Source organism: Sitodiplosis mosellana, unplaced genomic scaffold, assembly GCF_009176505.1.
Source record: "Sitodiplosis mosellana isolate CC-2019 unplaced genomic scaffold, AAFC_SMos_1.0 Smas_scaffold_6181, whole genome shotgun sequence".
Classification (NCBI taxonomy): Eukaryota; Metazoa; Arthropoda; class Insecta; order Diptera; family Cecidomyiidae; genus Sitodiplosis; species Sitodiplosis mosellana.
In genome coordinates, this window is record NW_022601422.1 from 2827570 (window position 1) to 2851791 (window position 24222).

Genomic DNA, 24222 nt, shown 5'->3' on the forward strand with positions numbered 1-24222 from the left:
CTTGTGGTGGAGCTCGTACTATTTGCCATTTTAGTTCAAGAAAAAAACAAAATTTCACAGAGAATTTATTTCAAGTAAGTTTTAACGTCAGTCCAGATATGAAGCAAACAATTTTTTCCCTGTGTCATTTATATGGCGGCACTACTACTATATCTATAAAAATGTCACATACGGTGAACGACCGCTAAAATAGAAGATTCAAATGGCGAGTATATCCTTGGGAAAAATCCAATTTCACAAAAAAAGCATTGTGATTTTAACATGAAAAATCAAAACAAAATTTCCTTTAAATTTATATTTTTATTCAATTAAATTTTGAATTCAATTTCAATTGTATTTGAACAATGATCACATTTTTATCGCTTTTTCTTCTTATGTTTTTCTTTTTTCTGTTTTTTACTCTTATGTCTGTCGCGATCTTTCTTGTGTTTCTTTTCTTTTTTGGACTTTTTCTCCTTTTCTTCCGATTTTTCAATCCATTTCTCCTCGTAAATCACTTTTGTTTTGCCCAACGAAATTGAAGCCAGCGCATTTGGGTTATCCCTTGATGCTGTTGAAATGTCTGACTTTCCATTATGTGAACTGGATGGTTTAGATGGCGGTAATGTTGGTCCATAGGCGTTTGAATCTTCCTCCTTATCTTCAATTGATTCACTGGATTTATTTTCGGCCGAGTCAATTTTCGCTGGTGGTTCCATTTTCTTGGTTAAGCCACTGAAAATACCACGGGGCGGAGATGTGTTCCGTAGAATGTTTATTTCTCTGGCTGACTTTGGCTTGAATGCTTCGTCGGGGAGCTGTGCATAAATTGCGCCTGACGAAGTGGATGGTCGTGTCAGTGTAGCCATTACATCAGCATTAATTGTCGGTGGTTTTGGAACAGTTGACATTCCACTACTTTCTTCCTTTTCTTCATCTCCTTCCGAATTCTCAGTGTCACTGTCAAAAATTGCTTTAAAAATATCTTTCTTTTTCGATGGATGCTCATGTTGTGCGTCGATTATTTTCATCTCTAGCTCAGTCTTCGGCTTATTTCGTTTTGCAACTGGTGGTTCAGGCTTTATTTCAATTTTTGCACCTGGCTCTGGAGCTCCTCCGAGTGGTTTTCTCTCGACAACTAAAGCGGGAAGTTCTTTTGACACAATTTTATTGGTGAGTTCATTTTGAATCAATTTCGCCTGATTCGCTCGTTCCACTGACTTTTCTTCAATTTTCTTCAGCTCAGACCATTCACTGTCATCCTGTCGAACATTCGTGAATTCTAATCGATTTCGACGTGCTGACTCGGTGCTTGCAATACATTCGAATAGCGAAAATGTTTTACCTTTCTCGGGATTTGTTCTGTAATGAAAAAAATTGAGAGTTATTTTTCAGTTTGAAAAATTGGAAAATCTAGTATGAAAAGGAGAAAAAACTTACCCCACATTCGTTTCCATATTCATCTTATAACAAAGCAATTGACACGGCACCCAAGTACTTCTAGTACGAATGACTTTTTTTACCTCTTTCGGCACGACTGGAGCAGCTGGTACCTCTTTGATTTTCGTTGTCTCGGATGGATCTAGCTCAGATAATGGTTTTGAGTCGTTTGAAGCCGTGAATCTGGAAATTATTCATATGATTTGAAAAAAGGTAAATTGATATTGATGGAAGAAGATCTGAAGAGATTTTCAAAAAATAAAAATAAAAACAGCGAAAAAGGCGAACATTTCAACAGAAAATAAAATTGTTCCGAAAATTCTCATTTACCTGTCAAAAATTTGCGGTATAGACTCTGGCACAACAAACGATTTATTGCGTATTTTTGTCAAGTTTTCTTCGATTTTCGCGCTCAAGTCGTCACTCGTTGTTGGTTTTGGTCCATCATCTGACTTGTTTTCAATTCCACCAGATGTAAAGTTCATAGTTTTCAAGCCGGCTGCCTTCAATTTCGCATCGATATCACTAACTGTATCCTTCTTAGCTGTTTTATCACCCAGCAGCTCTCCACGTTGATCAGGTGTTAAATCATGTCGTCCAATCACTTTATCAGCCGGTCCTTTGATCGATGACGAACTGGAACCGGCAACTTCAGGCCCGAATCGACTCTTTCGTTTCATCCAATTTCTCGGCTCGAATCCAAATGGAAGTGGCACTTTAAATACGTATTTCGATGCAATTCGACTGACAGACGATGCATCGCTGAAGCCACTAATAAATCCCCGTTCTTTATACCTTGAGCTCTTTGACGATCCACTCTCAATTTTGTTTTCCAATCGAAAATCATATTTGCTCATGTCATCTCGGCCATAAATATCATCGTCGTCTTCTTCGAATGCACCAACACCAAACGCTTGACCTCGTATCGTCACCTTTTTCTTATTCTGATCGACCATTGTGAAAGACGATAAACTGTTGAAGTTATTTTGAATGATTGGCACTTCAGATCCAACGGTTGCAAAAAAATTGCCTTTATCCAATCCCTTGTAGTCCAATCCGAAGCGATTGATTTTGAAATTTTTGAAAATTGCATCAAATTCATCTTCGTCAAAGACTAGTTCTTCGTCATCGCTGCTACTGCCTTCGCTATCTCTTCGTGGTCGACGCATTGGCCCCATATCACACTTGTACACCTTTTCTTGTGATGCCGCTTCCGATGTTTCATCTGGTTTATTCGCTTCTTTCGTTTCCATTGTTTCATCTTCCGACTCTGTAACGGGTGGCTCTTCTGGTTTTTTTGGTTTTTTCGAAAGTGCCGCCGCGTATCTTTTGTCCATTCGTTTCAATAATCTAACAGCAGCCCTATCACGGCATGATTCCAATACTAGTTCCAGCACCGGAGCACCAGGGATTGGCCCTTGTGCCGTATCCAATTGCAATTTTCGCTTGTTTTTCTGTCGACCTTCGGACGGTGCAAAATCTTCTGTCGTTTGGATTCGTTGTGGTGCTATACCGAATTCACCCATATCCTCATCGTCCATAAAATCAGACGGCCTCTGCACTCGTTGCGATGCCTTTTCACCACGCGAACTCTTGAATTCACTCGGTGTCCAGCCTTCGCGAGATCCAACTGTATTCCAAAACCCGGCCGAAAATCCACCGGTGAATGCACCATGAAATCGACGCTTCCCATTGCTATCCACCGCTATTTGATCGGCTAATGTGATCTTTTTCGTTGTTGGCACTTCATCTGAAACGGGTAGACAAAAACGTTTTGGATTTGAAATTATGAAACATGCGCAATTTTCCATGAATGATGGCCATTTCGATGCAATTTTCATTTGTAAATATTTACCTTCTTCAATCGGATCCAATGGAGTTCCGAAGCGGCACAGCTCATCTTCATCGTCACTTGCCATTTTTAAATCAATATTTTCAGAAAAATCAGTACATCAATTCGATTCGAACGAATAAATGTTTCAATTGTTAACTACAATATTAGTAGTATTTGGATTTTAAATCTACTACAAGAACTATTATTTCTTCGCTCCAAAGAATCTAACAAAAAAAATCTAATTTCAAAATGAAAATTTCCACATGAAATTGAATCTGTTTGGATGAATTCGTCAACAAAACGTAATAACACCGAAGTGACAATCGCACACACTAGCAAAGTGTGAAGTGTCAAAACAATAGAAATGTCATGATCGCAGCGACCTCTTCGAACAAGCTTCGTACATACACTGAAAAAAAAAACTCGCTCTCAATAGCGGTATGAAATAATATTCAAGATGGCTCCAAATTGTTCATATACTCAATGCTGTTTATCGTGTGTATGTGACATTTGTTTAGCAAATGCTTGAAATTTCGATCGATGCAAATGAGAAACAATTCATAAAATCGCATCGTTTGCAATCGAATGCCGTATTTTTTAAATGGATAGACGAGGAAAAAAAGCTGTTGTCCCATTAAAAACACCGTGTTGATTTGCGTGAATCGATTTTGACGTTGACGTTTAATGAGTCTCCCAGTCATAAAACGAGAATAATACCAACAAAACTGAACATTCTCTCACTGAACGGGAAATTTATTTGTAACCCAAGATGATTGTTTCGAATTTGTGTTAATTGCTCCACCATAGAAAATATGCATATTAAACAAAGTGACAAAGGAATTGGTGCTATTTGAAGAGTTGAAAGGTTGTGTGTGAAGCGTGAGTGCGTGTTTCTATCGCGTTTTCCTCGCAATCGAACAAATTAAATTTTGCATTCTGGCAAAAGTCAAACTGAAGGTGCAGTGAATGAAAAGAAAGCAACAACAAAAAAAATGTCATCATTACCGTACATTCAACAGCTAACCAAAGTGATTGTGGCTCAAATTACACAAACCATCGGTTGGAATTCCATTCAGACAACACCATTGGAATTGCTCACCGATATTTTACACAAATATTTGGAGGAATTGACGCGCCAAACACAACGCTACACCGAACTATGTAAGTGCATCGATTGTTTTTCTCTCTCCATCGCACGAATTTAAATGCCAATCTAAAAACTTTTAGATGGACGTACCGAACCGAATTTAGACGATATTGCGTTAGCATTCAATGATCTTAATATAAATGTAGCCGATTTAGAGGAGTACATAACAAATGTTGATTCAGTGCCATGCATCGTAAACGTACCAAAATTTCCCATTCCGAAAGAATCGAATCTAAACTTTCTCAAACCGGGTTCAAAGGAGGTGGTCACACGACCCGTTCACATACACGAACATTTGCCGCCAATTCAACCGCATGAAGGTAATTATCAGCATTGTGATTACATGTCGGCAGTTGTATGTGTATTGTTGTTGTTGTTGTATTTTAGAAACACCACCGGCCGAAGAGCCACCAGCCGTTCAACCAAATGTTGAAGATGAACATAATAGTGCGAACATTATTCAAACTTACATCAGCACGAACCAGATAAGTGAACGGATGACATTGGATGAGAATGGTGTGTTTGAACATGTGACAGTGGCTGACGAGGGCGTTGAAGCGATCAATGTTATCGGCGAAACGGCAATTGTTGAGAATCACACGAGTGCCCCAAGTGATGAGAACACATTCAGAAGGCCGTTCGATGTGCCTCCATCGCAATTGGTATCCAGTCATCGGCTAACAGCGCCATCGTCGGCGTCAAATAATAACGAAAATGTGCCGAATGCAAACACAATCGGAATACCAACACGGGAAATTGTTAGTTGCTTCATGACTACAGGTGGATTTATATCGCCGGCACGCGAAGGCAAATTGCCCGAAGCAAAGAAACCAATCATAATCGAAGAAGAACCCGAACCGGTAATTGAAACAAGGCAGCGTACACCCACACCAGAGCCCATTGAACGCAAACATCATTCCAACAAACGGGAAAGTAAGAACGATAATTCTGACACATCCAAAAACTATGGCAACGATGCTCAGAATGCCAACGACGGTGCGTACGGTGATGAAGATAAGGGCAAAGAGGTGAAATTGTATGAGGTCATACAAACGGTATCCGAGCCACTGCCGAAAAAGAAAACGAAAAAATCACAGCTCGACGGAGCGGCCACGTTGAAAGAGCAAAAGAAGAAGAAGAAATTGAATCAATTGAAAGCAGCCAAAGGTGGCAGTGGTGGTTCGGGCATTAAAAATCCATTTAGTCATATTGTTTTGACAGGTGGCGGTCCCATGGATCGTGACCGTATGAACGAACCGGTCGATTTGAACCTATTGATGGCGGCCAATGAAAAAGCCAAAAAGAAGAAAGATAAATTGGAAGCACTGAAAAAGAAACGCAAACAAAAGCAACTTGCTGCCAACAAAATGCCATTTGCGACGGCCAACGATACACTCGCTGTGGTGCCGGAGAAGCAGCGCAAAAAGAAAATGTCGAAATTATCGAAGAAAAATCTACAAGCGATGGGTCTCAATCCGAATGCCATCGAAGGTTTTGCCATTCCATCCACACCCACTGATCCATTTGCGCTGCCCGATACAGTGGGCGAAAAGGAAAGTATGAAGAAAATCAAACAACGACAAAAACTGTCAAATTCACCGGACAAACAAAAGATAAAATTCTTCAAGAAATTGTCATCTACATCGTCCAATTTGATGAGTAAACCGAATGAAGATCCGCACGAGTTGGATCGCATGATGAATCCAATGTTACAGCATTCAATGACAGCACCCAATGACCTTAACCATCATATGGCCGGTCACGGATTCAATCCGGCCGATAGCTATGACGGTGCCGCTCAATTTGGACATATGCCTGGAATGCCCGATTTGAATCGAACCCCACTCAATTTGGATGATAATATAGCACCAAGCAAAAAGTCGAAACTGTTGAAAAAATTGAATAAACCGCCAAAAGAACCGAAACCGCCGAAAATTAAAAAGGAGAAAAAAGATCCGCTGGCTAAGAAAGAGCGTGCACCAAGAACACCGAAATTTATGGATCAACAAATCGTAATGCCAAAACAACCGCTAAACCCCGACCAGAATCTAATTACGAAAATGTTCCTGAACGATGAATTCCGGCCCAATCCGATGAACTCAAATGTTGGCATGATCGATCAATTCGCGGTGCCCGGCTTGAATCCATTGAATCCACTCTTTCAATCGGTACGCTTCGATTTTCCGGCGCGTGATCAAAATTATCCATTTGTACCTGGTTTGCCAAACTTTGACTTTGCAAATTTGTCACGTTTCAAGCGGCCCAATTTCAATGATCCCACACAAAATGAGATGGAAAACATGGCCAAGCATCCGCATGACATGGTCAATGCACCGCCAAAACCGTTCTGTAATGTGGCACCACTGATGCCACCGTCGCTACTAAACATGGGATCGCATCACAAAGATGAATACATGTCGAATTCATCGATAAACGAACCGCACTCGTCACAAAAACACTATCCAGATAATGCGCCGAACACAAGCTTTGGCTCCAAGAAAACGGTCATGTTCAACAATCCAAATCCAACATTTGCCGAACAACCGTATGCGGTTGAGAAACCGTACGATTCACCGATTGTTATCAATAGCGATGACGACGATAAGCGCCGGAATCCATCGCAATCGCCAAGTTTGGACCAAGATCCATCGTTTAGCAGCGGCGAAATGAAACGGAAAAAGGTCAAAGACAAGAAAGACAAGGAGAAAAAGGAGAAAAAAGATAAAGAGACTGGTGTGGTTAAATTGAAAAAGAAGAAAGATAAAAAGGATAAGTCAAAGAACAAAGGTGAACACACAAAATCGCCGAAGGATAAATCAGCACTGAAGAAAGAAAAACGAGAGAAGAAAAAGGAACGAGAACGATCAGCAGCGGCGTTATCGCTTGACACAAGCGATGGCATTGGTACGCCATCGAGTTCATATTATAGTTCACAAGCGCATTCCGAATGGCAACGCGATGCTTTCTCCAAGGAGCCGGATCACAGTCAAATTGGCGATAGTTCCGATATCAATGCAACATTTAACACTGACAATAGCAACATGGAAACGAGTACCGTTCCAAAATTGACACTCAAACTACCACCATCATCGTCGTCACCATCGTCACGCACATCACGACCATCAACACCCGATTTTCCCATCAATAAGAAAAGGTAACGAATATAAAACGCATTCATTTTCACCTCGATTCAATTCGTTTGATACTCAATTGTTGTTGTTTTTTTTGCTTTGTTTCAAACTAGCTCAAAGAAGAAGAAACGGCAATGGCGTGCAATGGACGGCGATAGCGATAAAAGTGATGCTGATGAAGGTGTTGGCTCATGTGGAAAAGTTGATGACACCGGTGAACAAATGGCACGAGAGCCATCTCCTGAATTGGCCAGAATATCAGCACTGATTACACGGCCGCCGAAACAGAAATCATCAAAGCAACGTAAGCATTGATCTGATCTCAAAACGGATTTTTTTCTTTCAAAAATAATTCAATCATTCGATGATTAACGTTTCTATGCTTTTCCTGCGCTTTTTTTCCCTCTTCTTTAGAACAAGCAGCTGATTTCGGTACGCCGATTCGAAATGACTATTTCGATGCATCGGCATCGATTCGTAGTGACTATCATTCGTCAATAGCAAGTTCAACACCACAGCCGGCAACACCGTCCGGTCGTGGTCGACCGAAGGGTTCGAGCAGTTTGAAAGGTTCAAAATCTAAGTCTAAAGCAAGTGCCTCGTTTGCCGCCGATTCCGATAAAAAGTCTCAAACATTCGACAATCAATCCATTATCGATCCTCAAAGCGTACAAAATGTCATACAAACCGTTAACGAACAGGTAAATGACCTTTGTGACGAAGAGATAAAGAGAGATAGAATAAGCGCGCCAAAAATGAAATATTTGCTCTGTTGGAAACTGCATTATCGATTTTCTTTTATTTGTAGACAAATGAAGATAATCAGGTGTGGATTTGTCCGGCTTGCGGTTTAGTTGATGACGGAACGCCAATGATTGGTTGTGATGGCTGTGATGATTGGTATCATTGGTAAGTAGTGAGCGTTTGAAATGAAAAAAATTATTTTGTAACTAATGATTATGTTTGTTTTTTTTCGCAAACAAAAAAAAACTGTGAATTCCAGGGTATGTGTCGGTATTCTAGTTCCTCCAAGTGATGATCAAGACTGGTTTTGTCGTGTGTGCATATCACGAAAGCAGGAAGATAAGAAAAAGAAACGCAAGAAAAAGGACAAAAAGGATCATTAAATTGACCAAACCATTTCTACTCTACCCGTTTTTCTAGCACCTATTCAATAGCGTTAGATTTTTATTTGTTAAATTACACACACATTTTACAGAGAATGATGATTTTCCCTCTTCTTAAGCATAAGTGTTACATGTAAATACCCATTGAACTATTTAATGAAAACAACAAAAAAAACGAAATGAAACTGTAAAAGCCACGGAGAAGAAACAAACAAAATTGCTTAGCACATAGAGAAATATATATTATATATAAATCACGATGAACATTCATATAAAACAACAAAAAAGAACATGATTGAAATTGATCAATAAACATGCATAGTAATATCTGAAAACCAACAAACTTTATAGTACGTCTTTAGTAAATTAGAAAATAATCCGAAAAATAAACAAAAAAAAAAAAAATATTTTAAAATTGACTCCATTTCGTAATTGTTTGTACTCGATTTGTTATAGTTACAAAATTATCATCAAGAACAACACATGAACAGATAATAATACACATTACACGCATAATTTTTGACTATGGCGTTAGTCATCAATGTTTTCCTCTCGCTCTCAACTCATTTTTATTCAAACTCTCTACTCATTTCTATTGCCCGTGTGATGTTGATGCTAATTATTGTCTTCTCGTTTATCGCAATTCCTGTATCCAGCGCGATGAAAATGTGCCGTGGTACCAGAGATGCTAAATTTCATTGCACGTTTCGAAAATTGTTTCTATCCTTTTAATCCTACTAATTCATCATCGTCTGACAGCTCCACTTGATGAACAGCTTATCATCGAAATCATTATAACGACATGAAAAAATAATAGATGCTATTGATAATTTGCCGATTCCATAATAATTCATTCATCGTGTGCACTATTTTCAAGATTAAAAAGTATCTTAGATTTTTCGGTTGTTGTTTCTCTTAATCCATTAAACGTTCCTATTCGATAAGAAGCAGTTTTTCTCTTATTTTATCACTCATTTTTTTCCAATTCATTGTTGAATAGCGTCAGAATAGATGTTTGATTAGAGAAGAAAAAACAATTATTGTTTTTCAATCAATCCATTCAAAGTTTTTAATTAAATTAGTTTGTGTTAGTTGGCGCTATCATATTGTCAACGTTTATTCAATTACATCCATACATGATGCCCCATTTTACTAGGAATTGTGGAAAAGTTAAACGATTATCTCGCATCAAAATTGTTCGAACAAAAAAACGAACACAATGTTTCGTTCGGTGATAAAGGCAGTTGAAACAACAAAGATGACCACAAAGTATATACCAAGAAATGAAGCAATTTGTCTTTATAAATGAATATGTACAGTGGTTAGAGTGAACAAACAACATAAGAATGGACAGAGTGAAATAGCAATAAAGATATAGAGCGCATAACGTCGACGACGAAGACAACAACAAAACAAAAGAATCGTTGATATCACAATGTTGAACATTAAACACACTCATTTTCGGTATTTGCATTACATATTTTGAGACGGCGAGACAACAACAATAAGGAGGAGAGGAAAAAACGGACAGTGCTTAATGGTATTCACCGTTGCGGCTGGTCATTTGACTGAGCACACACACACACACACACAACCGGTGATGATAGCAGCATCACACTGTCCTTCTCGACACTTCCATCGCATATCTCTCTCCCTCTCACTCTACAGCCATTCGGATTACTGTGTGTGTGCACAAGCAAACATACGACGATGTGACTTATTCTTTTAATCAACAGTCGCTCCGTTTCAGTTTTACAATTGTGTGAGGAACAACATCGGTGCGGAGAAAATAATTTAAATTTCGACGGTTCGTCGACAACTGAGTTTAGTTCAATTTGGATATTTTAACGAAAAACATCACAACACCGTGTGATTGTGCTAAGCATCCGTAAGTAGAGATTATTGACCACACAGCATTGTCGAAACGAGTTTTTTCTTTTCACTTTTGTTTTTAAACTCGTGATTCTAATCGTTTTCTATTCGGATTTTTTTTTCTTCAAAACTCTTAATTGAAACGCCTTAGATTGATATAAATTTTTTTTTCCTTTTTTTTCCCTCCTTTCAATGGTTTTAGAAGAGAAGTTAAGTATTTCACGTGCAAAAATTCGATAAGGGCTTGTGGGGGCAAAGATGAAAGCCTTGCTAATTGCTCTGTTTGCCATCAGCACAACGGTCATCGTTGATGCACAACTTCGCCAAAGCGGCGTTATTGACACTGGAAAAAAAGTCGTTTGTGTTTACAACAGCACCACATTTACCCGCGAAGGTCAGTATAAAGCGTATTTTTTTCTCACTCTCCATAAATATTAGAAGAAAAAAAAAAACTAACAATCTCAGCGCGTAATTTTCACAGAGAGTATTTCTCACTCATTGTTGTATTAGCGATTCATTCTCGATCGATTGAGATAAAAAAAAAAGTGTCAAACGTGATGCCATTATTACGAGGTGCAAAACTGTAATAAAATTGAAACGAAAGAAAGAGAAAAATGACGAATAAAGCCGTAACTGACGTAATCCGTATCTCGTAAATTGAATATTGTTTCTGTGGTATTTGCAAAACAAGCATCGATTCAGATAAATTTCCATGCTAAACGATCAATACGGTTTTTTAAATCATTCGATTTATAGTTACAGGGAAACTTTTTTTGCGCGTCTTTATCTCCTAGAACTTGTCAATCATTTTATTCGCGAAAGTTGACAATTATTTTGTCATTTAAATCAATTTTGTCGGTTGCCGTTTCGCTTACTTGTTCTGGTTTAAGGAGAGAGAGAGAGAGAAATAACAACGAAACACTATTTGCTTATTGGGGGCAGCATTTTTTCATTTGGACTTTAAGTTTTTTTCAAGTGATATTTATGTGTGTTACAATGATGAGCTAAAAGATTATTTAATTGAGTCGAATACTTTCGGAAATGCGGCAAAAAAAAAGCAACAACAAACATACAAACAAGTCGAATGCACTGCATTCGTGTTGTTTTTTTTTTCGTGTTGTTTACAGGGATGAAGAAATTTATAGTATGGTAAACACATTTAGTAATATGTGACTTGATTTTGTATGCCATGTCAGCAGCACGATTCTATATGACTTGTGGCGAATATTTCGAAAAGGTCGTCGGGAAGGTTATCCTCAAAACTTATTCATTTGGGTGAGCGCGAGCGCAAGCGTTCGCACTGTTTGTTGTTACTTAATGATATGCATGTTAATTGATTACTACATCTCGGTCGCGCGCTTTTCCTAGAAAAACGAAACCAATCAAATTGTTTATGTGAAATGCCGAGACAATTTTTTCTTCGCGCTCTCGTTCACACATTATCATTTGGTGGTGGGTTTTTGTACGAAGAGCAAAAAAATTATATCGCAAACGGATTCAGAAACGATTAAGATTAGGCCTCATTCGATTTTCCGTTGGTTTTTTTTTTCTCGGTCTGTTTGTGTGCAATAATTATAACATCTGTGCGATACCAATGGTTTGTCCCTATTTTGACTGTTTCCAACCAATCGAAGCGAATGATTAGGAGCGACCCTTTGCAGCATTGAATGAGATTCAATTTGATAAAATCGAAGAAAAAAGAAACACGCATAATTTTCAGTTATCGATTTATTTTGAAAAACAAGACAAAAAAAAAATAGTTTTCGTTCTTCCTTCTTTATCAACATCACAAACAACAACAAAATTCTTGAAATTGGAATTAATTTAGTTTGAAACGGAATAGAGAAACAAAAAGTGATAAACTGATTTTATCAATTCAATTTTAATCTGAAATGGATTTTCAATAAAAACCACTCATTTTTAACTGCTTTGCTCAAATATTCAAATCATCCATATGAATGTGGCTGACATATCATCGATATTAGTTCTAGGAACGGATTTGCCAATGACACAACGATAGGAGCTAATTGTTGCTATTACACTTATATATCAATATACATGTGAATATGAGATATCCGTCACGCCAAAACCGATCAAAACAAACAAAGCAGATTTCGAGAAAATCAAATCAACTCGTTCTATTTGTATTCCAAACGAGCTGCCGTTTTTTTTTTCTCTCTCTCCCCCTCTCTCTCTTTCTCTCACTTTGTTTATTAGTTTTGCATCAAGTATTTTTATCAGTGTTTGCTATTCAAGTATTCTAACCATATGACCAGTGAGTCATATGAGCCTCGCATATTAAATAGTTTGAACATCATTTTGAAAACAGCCACTTGGTCATATCAAACAATAACAAAGTAAAGTTCAATTGTGGAGATCATTTCTTTCTCTTCTTTTCAAAAGAATTACTCGTCAACTGGACCGGAGATGAAGCATCATCGCTCAAATGTAAATAAATGTAAATGTTTATTCTGCGTATATGTGATGCTCTTGTATGCAAATTAAGCTGTTTAAGCGCCGTAAGCACAAAGCCTATGCTCGTGCTATAGCCGCTTTCGAACTGAAGGCTGTCAACTAATTAAAAGTTATGACGGCACAATTTTGAATCTGCTTTTCGTGGAATACAGAATTTAGCACGATTGTTGATCGTTTGCCTTTGGTGAACTTTTTTTTTTAATTTTGTTTTCCAAGTTGTTTTTTATGTCATTTTTTTTTTTACTAAGTTCTTGGTCAAAGATTTTCGACTGTGTTCACATAATATACATATAATATATATAATTAACAATAACAACAAAAATGATGAAAAACACCAATAAAGCAACCGTTAAAACCCAGAAAAAAAAGAATAAAGAAATAAAAAGCAAGAAATGGTTTTAATGCGAGTGAAGAGTACTTCGTGCGCTATTATTTTACAACAATTTACTCAACATTCCCATTTTTTCCACTCTTTTCATAGGACTTGGAAAGGTCACAATCCCTGAATTGGAGCCAGCTGTGTCATTCTGCGATGTCTTGATCTACGGATGGGCCGGACTTGATCCAAACACAAACAAATTGAAGTCATTGAACGAAAAATTGGATTTGGACGAAGGCCAAGGTCTCTACCGTCAAGTGACCAATCTCAAGAACAAATATCCAAAATTGAAAGTATTGTTGGGCGTCGGTGGCAATGCTGATCCAAACCATGACATTTACTTGCAATTGTTGGAGAATCCACAAGCATTCGCTATCTTCATCAACAGTGCATACACATTGATCAAAACATACCGTTTCGATGGTTTAGACATCGGATGGGAATTCAAAGCAAACAAACCAAAACGTATCCGCTCCGGAATCGGTAGCTTCTGGTACAGCACAAAGAAAACTCTCGGTTTGGCTGGCAAGCCACTTGATGCCAATGCTGAAGTACACAAAAACGCATTCAGAGATTTGATACGTCAAATCAAGGATGCCATTCGTCCAGACAACTACATTTTGTCATTGACCGTTTTACCAAATCAAAACACAACGATTCACTACGACATCCAACATTTGATACCAAATGTTGACTTTGTCACACTCGCCGCATACGACTACCAAACCTGGGACCGTAATCCAAATGAAGCTGATTATCCAGCACCAATCTATGGCTTGCATGATCGTATCCCAGAAAGTAACATTGATTTCCAAGTCAACTTGTGGTTGCAAGGCGGAGCTCCAGCCCATAAATTGATTGTTGCCATCCCAACACACGGTCGCTCATGGCAATTGACAACGGATTCCACCAGAACCGGTGTTCCACCAATTCTCGAAGTGAGTTTTCTTTTGACAAAGAGAGTATTTTATGACAATCATTACAATTTATTCGTTTGATTTGAATTTAGGTTGAAAACCCAGGCCAAGCTGGCATCCAAACTGGAACACCGGGCTTCTTGAGCTATCCAGAAGTGTGTGGATTATTGCCAAACCCAAGCAACGGTCACTTGAAAGGTGAACACCAACCATTGCGCATTCAACGTGATCCAACTAATCGTTATGGAACCTATGCCTACCGTTTGCCAGACGAAAGTGGCAACTATGGATTGTGGGTCGGCTACGAAGATCCAGAGACCGCACAAAGTAAAGCGACCTACGTCGTCCGCAAGAATCTTGCTGGCGTTGCCATTCATGATTTGGGCAACGACGATTTCCGTGGCTCATGCACCGGTGACAAGTACCCAATTTTGCGTGCCGCCAAATACCGCTTGCAACAACCAAACTAAATCTCATCTGATTTCTTTCTAAATACGAAGGAAACGCGACAATAATTCGCCATTTTCTATGTTAAAACAAATATATACGAATTGAATAAAAAAAAAAAAACTTTAGAAATTCCTACAAATAATCAACACAACCCGGTGTTTCATTTCATTATGACTTATCGCACTTATCGCACTTACATTAGCTTCACTTCCGTTGTGCAGAACTTTGTCAATCTTTCCTAAATGTAAGAAGACATTTTTGAGTTATTTGCTTTACAGACGTAAAATTTGAAATTAATGCCATTGATAGAGAATAGATAAAGGCAAGAAGTAACATAACATTTTGTCGTTACGACAAAAAGAACCTTTGTTGAAGCAAGTCGAATGTTTGATACAAGACATAAAACGTTATTGTAGAAAAGTGGCATATTTTGAAGCAACTAGAGAGAAAAAAAAACACTCATGATAACATACAGTTTTTTTGGGATTTCCTTCAAAAAAAGCAAAATTGTTATCAGTTCGCCATGGGATTCCCATAGAAAAATGAAACAAATTAAAACAAATGTTGAAAGGCAAATAAACTGTTCGTTTCGAAATTTAAACTTTTTGAACTGTAGATTTGGAATTCTATCACAAGATGGCGATTTTTGCGATTCAGTTGACTTTCGATTGAATTTACGTTCAGTTGGGCAGAAAAGAATTCGTGAACTAAGGTGTAGTTAGTATGGCAACAAGATTTTAGTTGGCTCTTAAAAAAATGTCACCGAAACATTTCAGTTGCTGCAAAATCATCAAACGTATTGAATAGAAAAATCAAACAATAAGTTACTGTCAATAACAATAAGTTTTGATGATGTCTGAACAAAAAAGTGATGCGTCTGACGACAATGATACATTGGAGGATATCACTGAAACCGATTGCAATCACGCAGCAAATTCTACAGATGAAGTGAAAAATGAAATAATAGACGAATTAAAAGAATTGGGTGTAAATGTGCACTCTAAAAGAGATTGTAGCCAAAGCAATGGATCAGGAGAAGAAAAATGAAACAATTTTTCATACCTCATCTCAATTTTTTCACTAATTTTATTCTTAAAGAAATCCGAAGTGGCCATGTTTCGCGGGGCAATGGCCAGAAGAAGAGAATAAACCAACAATAAATATTAAACAAAGAAATGTGATGGTAGTAAATTGTGTGTGAGTTCATGCGATTCGATGCGTTGTATTTCGATGAAATTGAGATTAATTTCCCTTGTCCATTTTGTTGCCAAATAAATGTCTTCGCTAACGTAGATGATCAATTTTAGTGCTCCATTCAGTTTTTTTCGTTCATTATTCAGTGCTGTAATATCTAAACATTTAATTCCGTTGAAGTGTTTCACTCTGATTTCTTTCAGTTCACGTGAAAAGCGAACAAATGGCAAAATGTCACACAAAAACGCCCGACAAAAGATTAATCGCTCGAGATTGATGCACATATTGGGAATTTGTTTTACATCTTCTTTGTTTATTTGATCGAAGATGAGTTCGTTCAGGCTAGTTAATGGTGGTAGTTTGACCAGCCGATCATATGCCACTTGTAATGTAACCAGTCCGGGCATTGTTGCTAGTTGCTGTTCTAACGGACGATCATACACATAAAAGTGCAATCGATTATAAAAACCACGTTGATGAAGATCATTCAAAATATTGTAAAATTCCCAAGCTGAAACGTATTTAATGGTCAAATCGTCCAATTTGACGTTGCATTTCACCAGAGATTGTCGATTCAATGACATGCATTTTGCATTGATGGCAAAATTACGGACATTTGGATTTAGTTTGAAAAATTTGTTCAGCTCATCGTTCACAAAGCGTTTATCATACGATAATATGTCCAACCGCTGAAGTGTGTCAGGATATTTTTGTGGAAGGCAATGAACCACAAGTTCATCGCCAATCTTCAGGCATTTTAGTTTTGTACAACGTTTGAGTAAGTTTTGATAAACACCACCATTCATATCGCATCTACATCTCTCCATTGAAATCGTTTCGATTTCATTCAGAATTTGTTCAAAAGACTTGATTCTCGATTCAGTTAGGGTGACACCAACGAGTTCCAAGTGTTTAACAGTGACGAGTTTTGATGTAAGGTGCTCATTCAATTTATAATCAAATCTAATTCGTTGGACGTATTGAACGAAATCACATATTCGACCTCGAGGAGTCTTTACACGTCCGTCTTTACTCCATAAAGCAATTGATCGGTATTTCCATTGGAAATATTCGCCGGCAACCCGTTGAAATGTCTTACACGTTCGACCAAATGAATGTACATCAAACATGGACAGCCAATTGAACACTTCATTCCAGCAATCTTTATCCAATTTGAATACGGCCGAAGGAGGTCGGTCATTTAGTGGAGCTATTTCAGCAACATTCACATGGTTTTGGTTCTGTTTAGCGATTTGATGTGGATTATTTTTTTTCCTGCCAACACATTGGCCCATTGTGTTCAGGCTTCAGTGGATGCTATATGCTGTATACGAGTGAAAAGTGTAGCTTTTAGAAGGAAAATATCAAATGTGTTGAATTATTTTACAATTTCTCACAGATATGAAATCAATTTAAATTTTTGTTCACCTTCAACAGCTGCTTATCTATTCTGATGTGAAATGTTTTTCCACAATAATGTAAGAAATTTTGTTTTAAATGAGAAAATTTCAAGAAAAAAAAATACTTTTCATAAACACTACTCTTTTCTCGAAAGTTATCGGTATGTGTTGCTCAATGCTCATTCGAACATTCATGCGATCTTGAATACTTTGAATGAGTACTGTAATCGAAGTTAAAATGATTTTATAAAGTTAAGTTCATGATTTCATCTTATACTGATAATTTAATCATATATATTTTGGGGGGAACAGTGAAACTTCAAGTGAAAAATTATTTAAAGTATTTGTTCATATTCGGTTGAGTTCTGAACTTAGTAGCGTTACCAACATATCAGTACATTATAAACTACTTATCACAAAATTCTATATCACATTCACTCAAAGAATCCAACTCCGATCATTTTTTGCATTCGTTTGATTACAAAAATAAACTTTTGATACTTTATTCATTGAAATATTATGAATAATTATAAAATAATTAAAAACTGTTCGGTTTTCATTGTAAAAATTGTACATTTAAAGAAAATAATAATTGGTATTAAGAAAAAAAAATTGCCGAAACAATCAATACTTCTAACTAATAAACTCTGTTTTCCGAAAATAAATGGAAAAATTGCGATTGGAAATTGTGTGCTTGTTCATGCGGATCGTTGTTTTTTATTTCAATTAAATCGAGAATAACATCGTTTGTAATGCACTTTGTCGCAAAATAAAGTTTGTCGCTAACGAAGATGATCACTTTTTGTGCTCCATTCAGTTTTTTGCGTTCATTATCTAGCCTTACAATGTCTAGTGTATTTTCATTGAGAAATTTAATTTCGATCTCTTTCAATTTCATTGAATGGCGAATGAACGGCAAAATGTCATCAAAAATTGCGTCAACAATGACTAATCGCTCGAGATTAATGCATAAATTAGGAATTTTTTCCAATTCTTTGTAGATATGGTTACTATAAAAAATCAGTTCTTTCAGGCTAGACAGTTCTGGAAGTTCAATCACCCGATCATTATTCCATGAATGTACGAATAACGTAACAAGACCAGGCAATTTTGCTAGCTTATCTTTTGGTGGGATACGATTTACCGCATAGTAGTGTAATCGTTTATAAAAGCCACGCTCATGAAGACAATTCAATAGATCGTATACTTCATCCAATACTTTCCAATCGTCAATGGTTAAATCATCTAACTTGATGTTCGATTCGATGAGCGAGCTTTGATTCATCAACATGCAAAATACGTGGATGGCAAGGTTGCGTACATTCGGATTCAGTTTGAAAAATGTGTTCAGCTCATCCTTATAAAATCGTCCAATATATGACATTATATCCAATCGCTGTAGTGTCTTCGGGTATTTTTGCGCAAGGCAAGAGTCATCGATAGTCTTCAAACATTTCAATTTTGTACGACATTCACGCTTCATTAGCTTAGCGATCAATTGGCCCATTGTATGACTTGTAATCTATTAAAGGACGAATTTCGCCAGATTTGATAAAAACATGATCAAAATATTATTATTTCACAAATACACCGTTGTTTCTTGACATCTCCAAAATCGATGACAGTATCACACTTTACCTTTAATTTATAACACTCAAAATACTTTTTTATCACTTGGTTTCGGATACTAAAACGAAATCACTCATAATAAGGTGAATGTTGCTCATTCAAACATTGGTCGGAATTCCTATACGAGTTTTAATACTTCAATACTGTATTCGATACTGTTTCATATATTTTCTTTTCGTTTACACCAAAATTATGGTGTTCACTGGCTTACTGCCTAGTTATCGGTATGATGATAATATATAAACAAAGTGAATAAGCACATGTGTCATATGCATGTGATTCAGAACATTGTTTTTGTTGATATGCATTACTTTATGTATTAATCTATTTAATTTTGTATGACCGGTAACTTTGCGCCTGCATATAGACTTTAACGGACTTATTTTATCAACTTTTCCATTGCTAACGGTGTTAACTCTTTTCATTCAAATAAATATCGTGATCGTAAATTTGTGTTTTCTTCATCTGATTGAATTCGACATAATTTGGATGTCAATGTGGCGCATAGCAGTTGCACTAATAGAAATTCTGTCGATGAAGCGTTGTGATAACACAATAGAATTATTTATCATAATCTAAAAGAAACGATTTAGTCTCATTCACACAACATATTTTCAAGATATATAATTTAAGGCCTATTTTTATAGTTCATTTAATTCACCGATGCCTGAACGTAGATCGTAATTTAGAATCACCATACTAGAAACTAATTTGGACATTTACCATGATCTTGATGATGATAGTGATGATAGAGATAATCTTATGTGCATGATGTAGAGGCGAGATTGACTCTAAATCACCAGAAGCAATGAATACAGCAAATGTGCTTCTTGAACAAGATTTTTCTGATCAAATTGCCAAAATGGAGATTCCTTACATTTCTGAACAGAGAATCCATTAGCCCGGCAGATTTTTGGAGATATCATAATTTTTTGCCCTATTTCTTATACGGCATCCAAAAAAATAAATCGAGAGAAATGTTATGAAAGTTGCATTTTTTCAAAATTTTCAATGTCTTTCGCCGCAAAATACCTGATAAAATTATCAAAACAAAAAAAAAACATGAGAAGAAACCGAAAGCAGTACAAATGTTTGATGTGTTCATATGAGTAACACTTACCGATCATATTCGAAGAAGTGTTTATAGAAAAGTGGTGATGAGCAAAGGTGATTATCATGAAAACAAAAAACCGCAAAGTTTATGTGAAAAATGTATACGTCAATAGAACCTCTAAATACTGACCATCTCAAAGTGACAAAGCAAGTCGAACAAAATTAAAAAATGCCATTTCAAATGCAAGTTTGTTACTTGTTGTTTTTCTCTCGTTATCGATTTTTGCGCGACTCTTTTCCAACGAATTTCGGTTTATTTCATATAAACAAATGTTTTTTAATATAAACAAAAACAATATCTCAACGTCTTTTAATTGCATCGACGTATACAGAAATCATATCATTTTCGATATTCGTGACCAGTCGCAAATTATTTTGATTTTTAGCGTTTATTGAACGCAATTGTCTGCTGATATACACTTTTGATTGTTATGGCTTGTGCTGGAGCCAGCTTTTTATTTGCTCGTTTGGATGATTGACGACGAAACATTGGGTCATGTGAAATGAATGTACTCATTTCATTCGGCTTCAAAAACCTCAGCTCAGTACAGTACATTACATTTCTTCGGCAAGCGTGTCACTTTTCGCACGTTCTTTCGTAAGCAATTAAATCCAAGGAAATAGCCGAAAACTACAGCACAATGAACGACACACGACAAATTGCAATGGAATTATTTCTCATCGAATACAAATGCTTTGATTGCAGTTATCAGTGGGTTAGTTCCTTTGCTGAAGTTGTACCGCTGCAAACGTGTGGCAGCTGCGGTGGACATGCCCGAGCATGCAATATCGTAAGTTGATTTTTTGCAATGAATTCATTTCATTCAAATATCAAGGTGAAGAATTTAAAATCATTGTATTCGTGAATTTCAGTGGCGAAAACTAACATAAAACCGCACTTACATGGGATAGAAATCAAACTACACTTGCACAAGAATGAATAGAAGAAAAAGACCACAATTTCAATCATATTTCATCGTATATATTTTCGATAAATTGAATTAATTCAATCAAGACGGTAAAAAAAGGAGACACAAAGCGAAAATAATCAAATAAAATAATATAAATATTCAACAGTATCCAGCGTAGAAAAGAATCATCATCATCCTTATCAAATCCATTTTTCTTTGTATAAGCCTACATTCAAGTTGATTACAATAATAATAATACTTGCAAAACAGTGAAAAAAGCACTTTTCAATTTCTATTCATGATACAATTATGTGTGTGTGTTGAGCGCTTGAGCAATAACACTCGGTGTCTGGATTTTAGCTGCTGCTCAATTGTGATAATTCTTGCGACGGAATGAGGCCAAACGTGAACGCTCCATTTGTAAAGCTTGTTCCAATTCTGATATTTTCACTTGGATTTCCATCTCAAGCGTTTTCGCTTGGTGTAAAATTTTTCGGTTTTTCTTACTTTCTCGAATGGTGGCATGACCTATTGATAGTTGTTGTCCATGTCCGTACATTGGTTCAGCATCATGTCATCGTTTTATCACAATTGCTTTCAATTGAGCGGTCACATCGTGCGTGAAACATTCATTCAAATTGAACATTTGTTCAACAGTATAAGCTGCTTCGCCGACCAGCCGCTGTAGTCTGTATTCTTCGTCGATGTCAACCTCAACCCAGTACATGAATGCATTGCAATCCACCTGCATCACATTGTACTGCAGCGAGTTGAGCAGCGTTGTGTTCATCTGGTGTAATGTATCGCGAACGATGTCACTGTAACTCTCACGACGGTCATCAGTCAATGGCTCACGTTCGCCCATCAACGCAAAGATATTGTACTCAATCGGATCACATTTGAGTGATGGCCGCTTTTGAAATAATTCGAAACAATGCGCAATCATATTGAGATTATGCTTCAACACAAATCCCATGTACTTGCTCAAACTTTTCCGCATCCGGCGAATAGAAGAGGGCGCATCAAATCCGTTGTCTCATCGAAATATTTGTTGAGAATGATTTATTTGTCCACTGCCTTCATTTGACAGAAATCCGAGCGTGCGATATTTGTAGCACAGCACGTACCAATTGTTCGACACGCTCTAACGTCTCGTAGGGATCGGCATATTTCAGACTTTCCACCACATTGTCGATGAACTGATACGCAAACCAGATCGGTGTGTATGCAATAATGTCGCAAAAGTGTCGTTCAAGATGTAGACCCCAAATGCACGCATGCAAAAGTGCCTTCGGCAGATCGTACTTGAAAGTGGCTTTGGTGTTCAACATAGGGTAGAATACAATTTTCCGCAATTGTTCATCGAATTCAGGCAACGGGAGGTGGCCGCATCAAAATAACCTTTCCGATTGCCAACACCTTTGTGACGATATCCGCTATGTACGGCTCATTGCCTATTGTTTTTAGAGGATGAAAAAAAAATGATGAATTGACGAAAACAGTTTGAATAATATGCACAGCAACTGACTTCATTGGAAAAGTGACAGTTTCATTGATGAACCAAACACACTCACCTCCTCGGAATCGAGTCTTTGTCAATGGTTTGATGTACTCATTGGCGTAGTTGAAAATCGACTGAATGTTCGCCAAATCGCTGCAGAAATCCATATTATTCGAAATCTTTAGTTGCACCAAGAGCTCGTCCATGCACACCATGCTTGTAATATCATAATTCAATCACAATTGTTGCGAATTTTGTTGTTGCACTCCGCTAAACTGGATGATGTGATGTTTTGTTGCAAGGCGCAAATTTGTTATTTCAAATGTTTGACAGTTCACCAATACACATGACAATGAACGCAGACACTAGCGCCAATGTGTTCATAATGAAAATGTTCGGAAATTTACGACGTAGTGACACATAAACATTCTCTTTGTATTAAAAAACATTAGTAAACATTGAAACTAGTTTGCTGTTTGATTGAGAATTAAATTGGAAATTTTAATACTTTTCAATCGAATTGAAATCAAATAAAAACGTCGTTATGGATACCAACGCGAAGAAGGAGAAATTTGAATGTGAATCGACTGGAAACGCGGTTGCTGGTATGATACGAGCATTCCAATTGTCAGAAGAGGATAGTGAGAAATACGAACGTAAAACTATTGAGAAGTGGTTTCCCAATTGGTCATGGGATGAATATGCAGCTAAAATTGCCGAAACGGAAGCTCAATTTCCACGACCACCAGAAATTGTACATTCAGATCCCCAACGTCAGGCTGAATTTGAAAGTATGTGGTATATATCACAGAAAACAGAGGCATCTAAGAAACGATGGTCTGAATTGATGGCAGAGTAAGCATTGATTTGTTATTCTCATTATTTGTCTCTAGTCTAATCGTGACTTGCTTTGTTTCGTGACTCGTTGTTTTTTTTTCAAAGACTACAAAAAATTGACGGAGGACCATTATCCCCCGACGGACATGGATTTGAAGTGTATTACCGGGGAAAAAGAATGGAATGAAATTTAGATTCTCTGCACGATATCACGCTATCTATAAGTTTTTATTTAACTTCATTTTGAATGGAGTGTGTTATCTGCTTTAATTTAAATCCTAATCTCCTTTTCCCGGAGTATATGATTCGCTGTACACGAGGCTCTAACGCAATCCATGCGAGCTGTTTTGCTCGTCAGGCGCAACAGATTGGGCTACACCATCGCTATTTGTGTCCAGTGTGCAGATCCATTTTGGTTGGATACAATTGGGAGGAGGAAAAAAATAGGATTAAAGGTGAAATAGCGGCCCGATGGCTAGAAAATGATGATTGACACAACCATGACGGCCGAAGAAAGAGAAGATTGGGTACGGAATTCAACTCGATTTATAAACTTCATTCGGTTAATAAGAAATCTGTAAATTTACTTGCCAATATAACAGTATTGAGGTTATGTTGATGTAATATTCAATCTTCATTTCGAATTTCCTTATATAATTTCCCAATGGAACAATCAATGTTTCCGTTTCGTCAGAATGAACCTGCAAATTTGAGACTGAGCCAAACTCTTTTGTTAATAAGATGCGATAATTCATTCCAATGTTTACTATGTAAATGAAATTACCATTAAAATTATGTTATTAGTTCAACTCAGGTGCAAACGAAATTTTGTCATAATCTCAAAAGCTTCGAATAAAGAAGTAAATTTATAATGAATTGTGGTTTC

The 24222-nt window shown here is 37.1% G+C and overlaps 5 protein-coding genes across 6 annotated transcripts in view; 3 read left to right on the forward strand and 2 right to left on the reverse strand.

Annotated features, from left to right (window-relative positions):
* Positions 1-285: 285 nt before the first annotated feature.
* The window catches only part of LOC129576317 (G patch domain-containing protein 1 homolog), a 51413-nt gene continuing 27476 nt past the window's right edge, over positions 286-24222 (reverse strand). Inside the window, exons 2-5 of one of the 2 annotated variants that reach the window (XM_055461230.1) lie at positions 3275-3389; positions 1750-3169; positions 1420-1602; positions 286-1341 (exon numbers count right to left, since the gene is read on the reverse strand). In XM_055461230.1, coding sequence (XP_055317205.1) covers positions 357-1341; positions 1420-1602; positions 1750-3169; positions 3275-3338 — 2652 coding nt within the window. In that variant the 5' untranslated portion in view covers positions 3339-3389 and the 3' untranslated portion in view covers positions 286-356. Of the gene's footprint in view, positions 1342-1419; positions 1603-1749; positions 3170-3274; positions 3706-24222 lie in introns of those variants that run through there. The other variant, XM_055461229.1, reaches the window with a different exon arrangement.
* Positions 3647-9001, forward strand: LOC129576314 (transcription initiation factor TFIID subunit 3). The gene is made up of 7 exons (XM_055461211.1): positions 3647-4414; positions 4481-4720; positions 4788-7554; positions 7645-7835; positions 7946-8232; positions 8340-8440; positions 8535-9001. The coding sequence occupies exons 1-7, from the start codon at positions 4246-4248 to the stop codon at positions 8656-8658; spliced, it is 3879 nt and encodes a 1292-aa protein (XP_055317186.1). The 5' UTR covers positions 3647-4245; the 3' UTR covers positions 8659-9001.
* Positions 9449-14897, forward strand: LOC129576318 (chitinase-like protein Idgf4). Its single transcript, XM_055461231.1, has 4 exons — positions 9449-10546; positions 10733-10924; positions 13487-14322; positions 14394-14897. Exons 2-4 carry the CDS (start codon positions 10789-10791, stop codon positions 14769-14771), a joined length of 1350 nt encoding a protein of 449 aa, XP_055317206.1. The 5' UTR covers positions 9449-10546; positions 10733-10788; the 3' UTR covers positions 14772-14897.
* LOC129576319 (uncharacterized) lies at positions 17621-19093 on the reverse strand. The gene is made up of 2 exons (XM_055461232.1): positions 18984-19093; positions 17621-18867 (listed from the first exon to the last, which is right to left on the reverse strand). Exon 2 carries the CDS (start codon positions 18850-18852, stop codon positions 17983-17985), a length of 870 nt encoding a protein of 289 aa, XP_055317207.1. The 5' UTR covers positions 18853-18867; positions 18984-19093; the 3' UTR covers positions 17621-17982.
* On the forward strand, positions 22901-24152 carry LOC129576320 (uncharacterized). Its single transcript, XM_055461233.1, has 2 exons — positions 22901-23354; positions 23442-24152. The coding sequence occupies exons 1-2, from the start codon at positions 23044-23046 to the stop codon at positions 23521-23523; spliced, it is 393 nt and encodes a 130-aa protein (XP_055317208.1). The 5' UTR covers positions 22901-23043; the 3' UTR covers positions 23524-24152.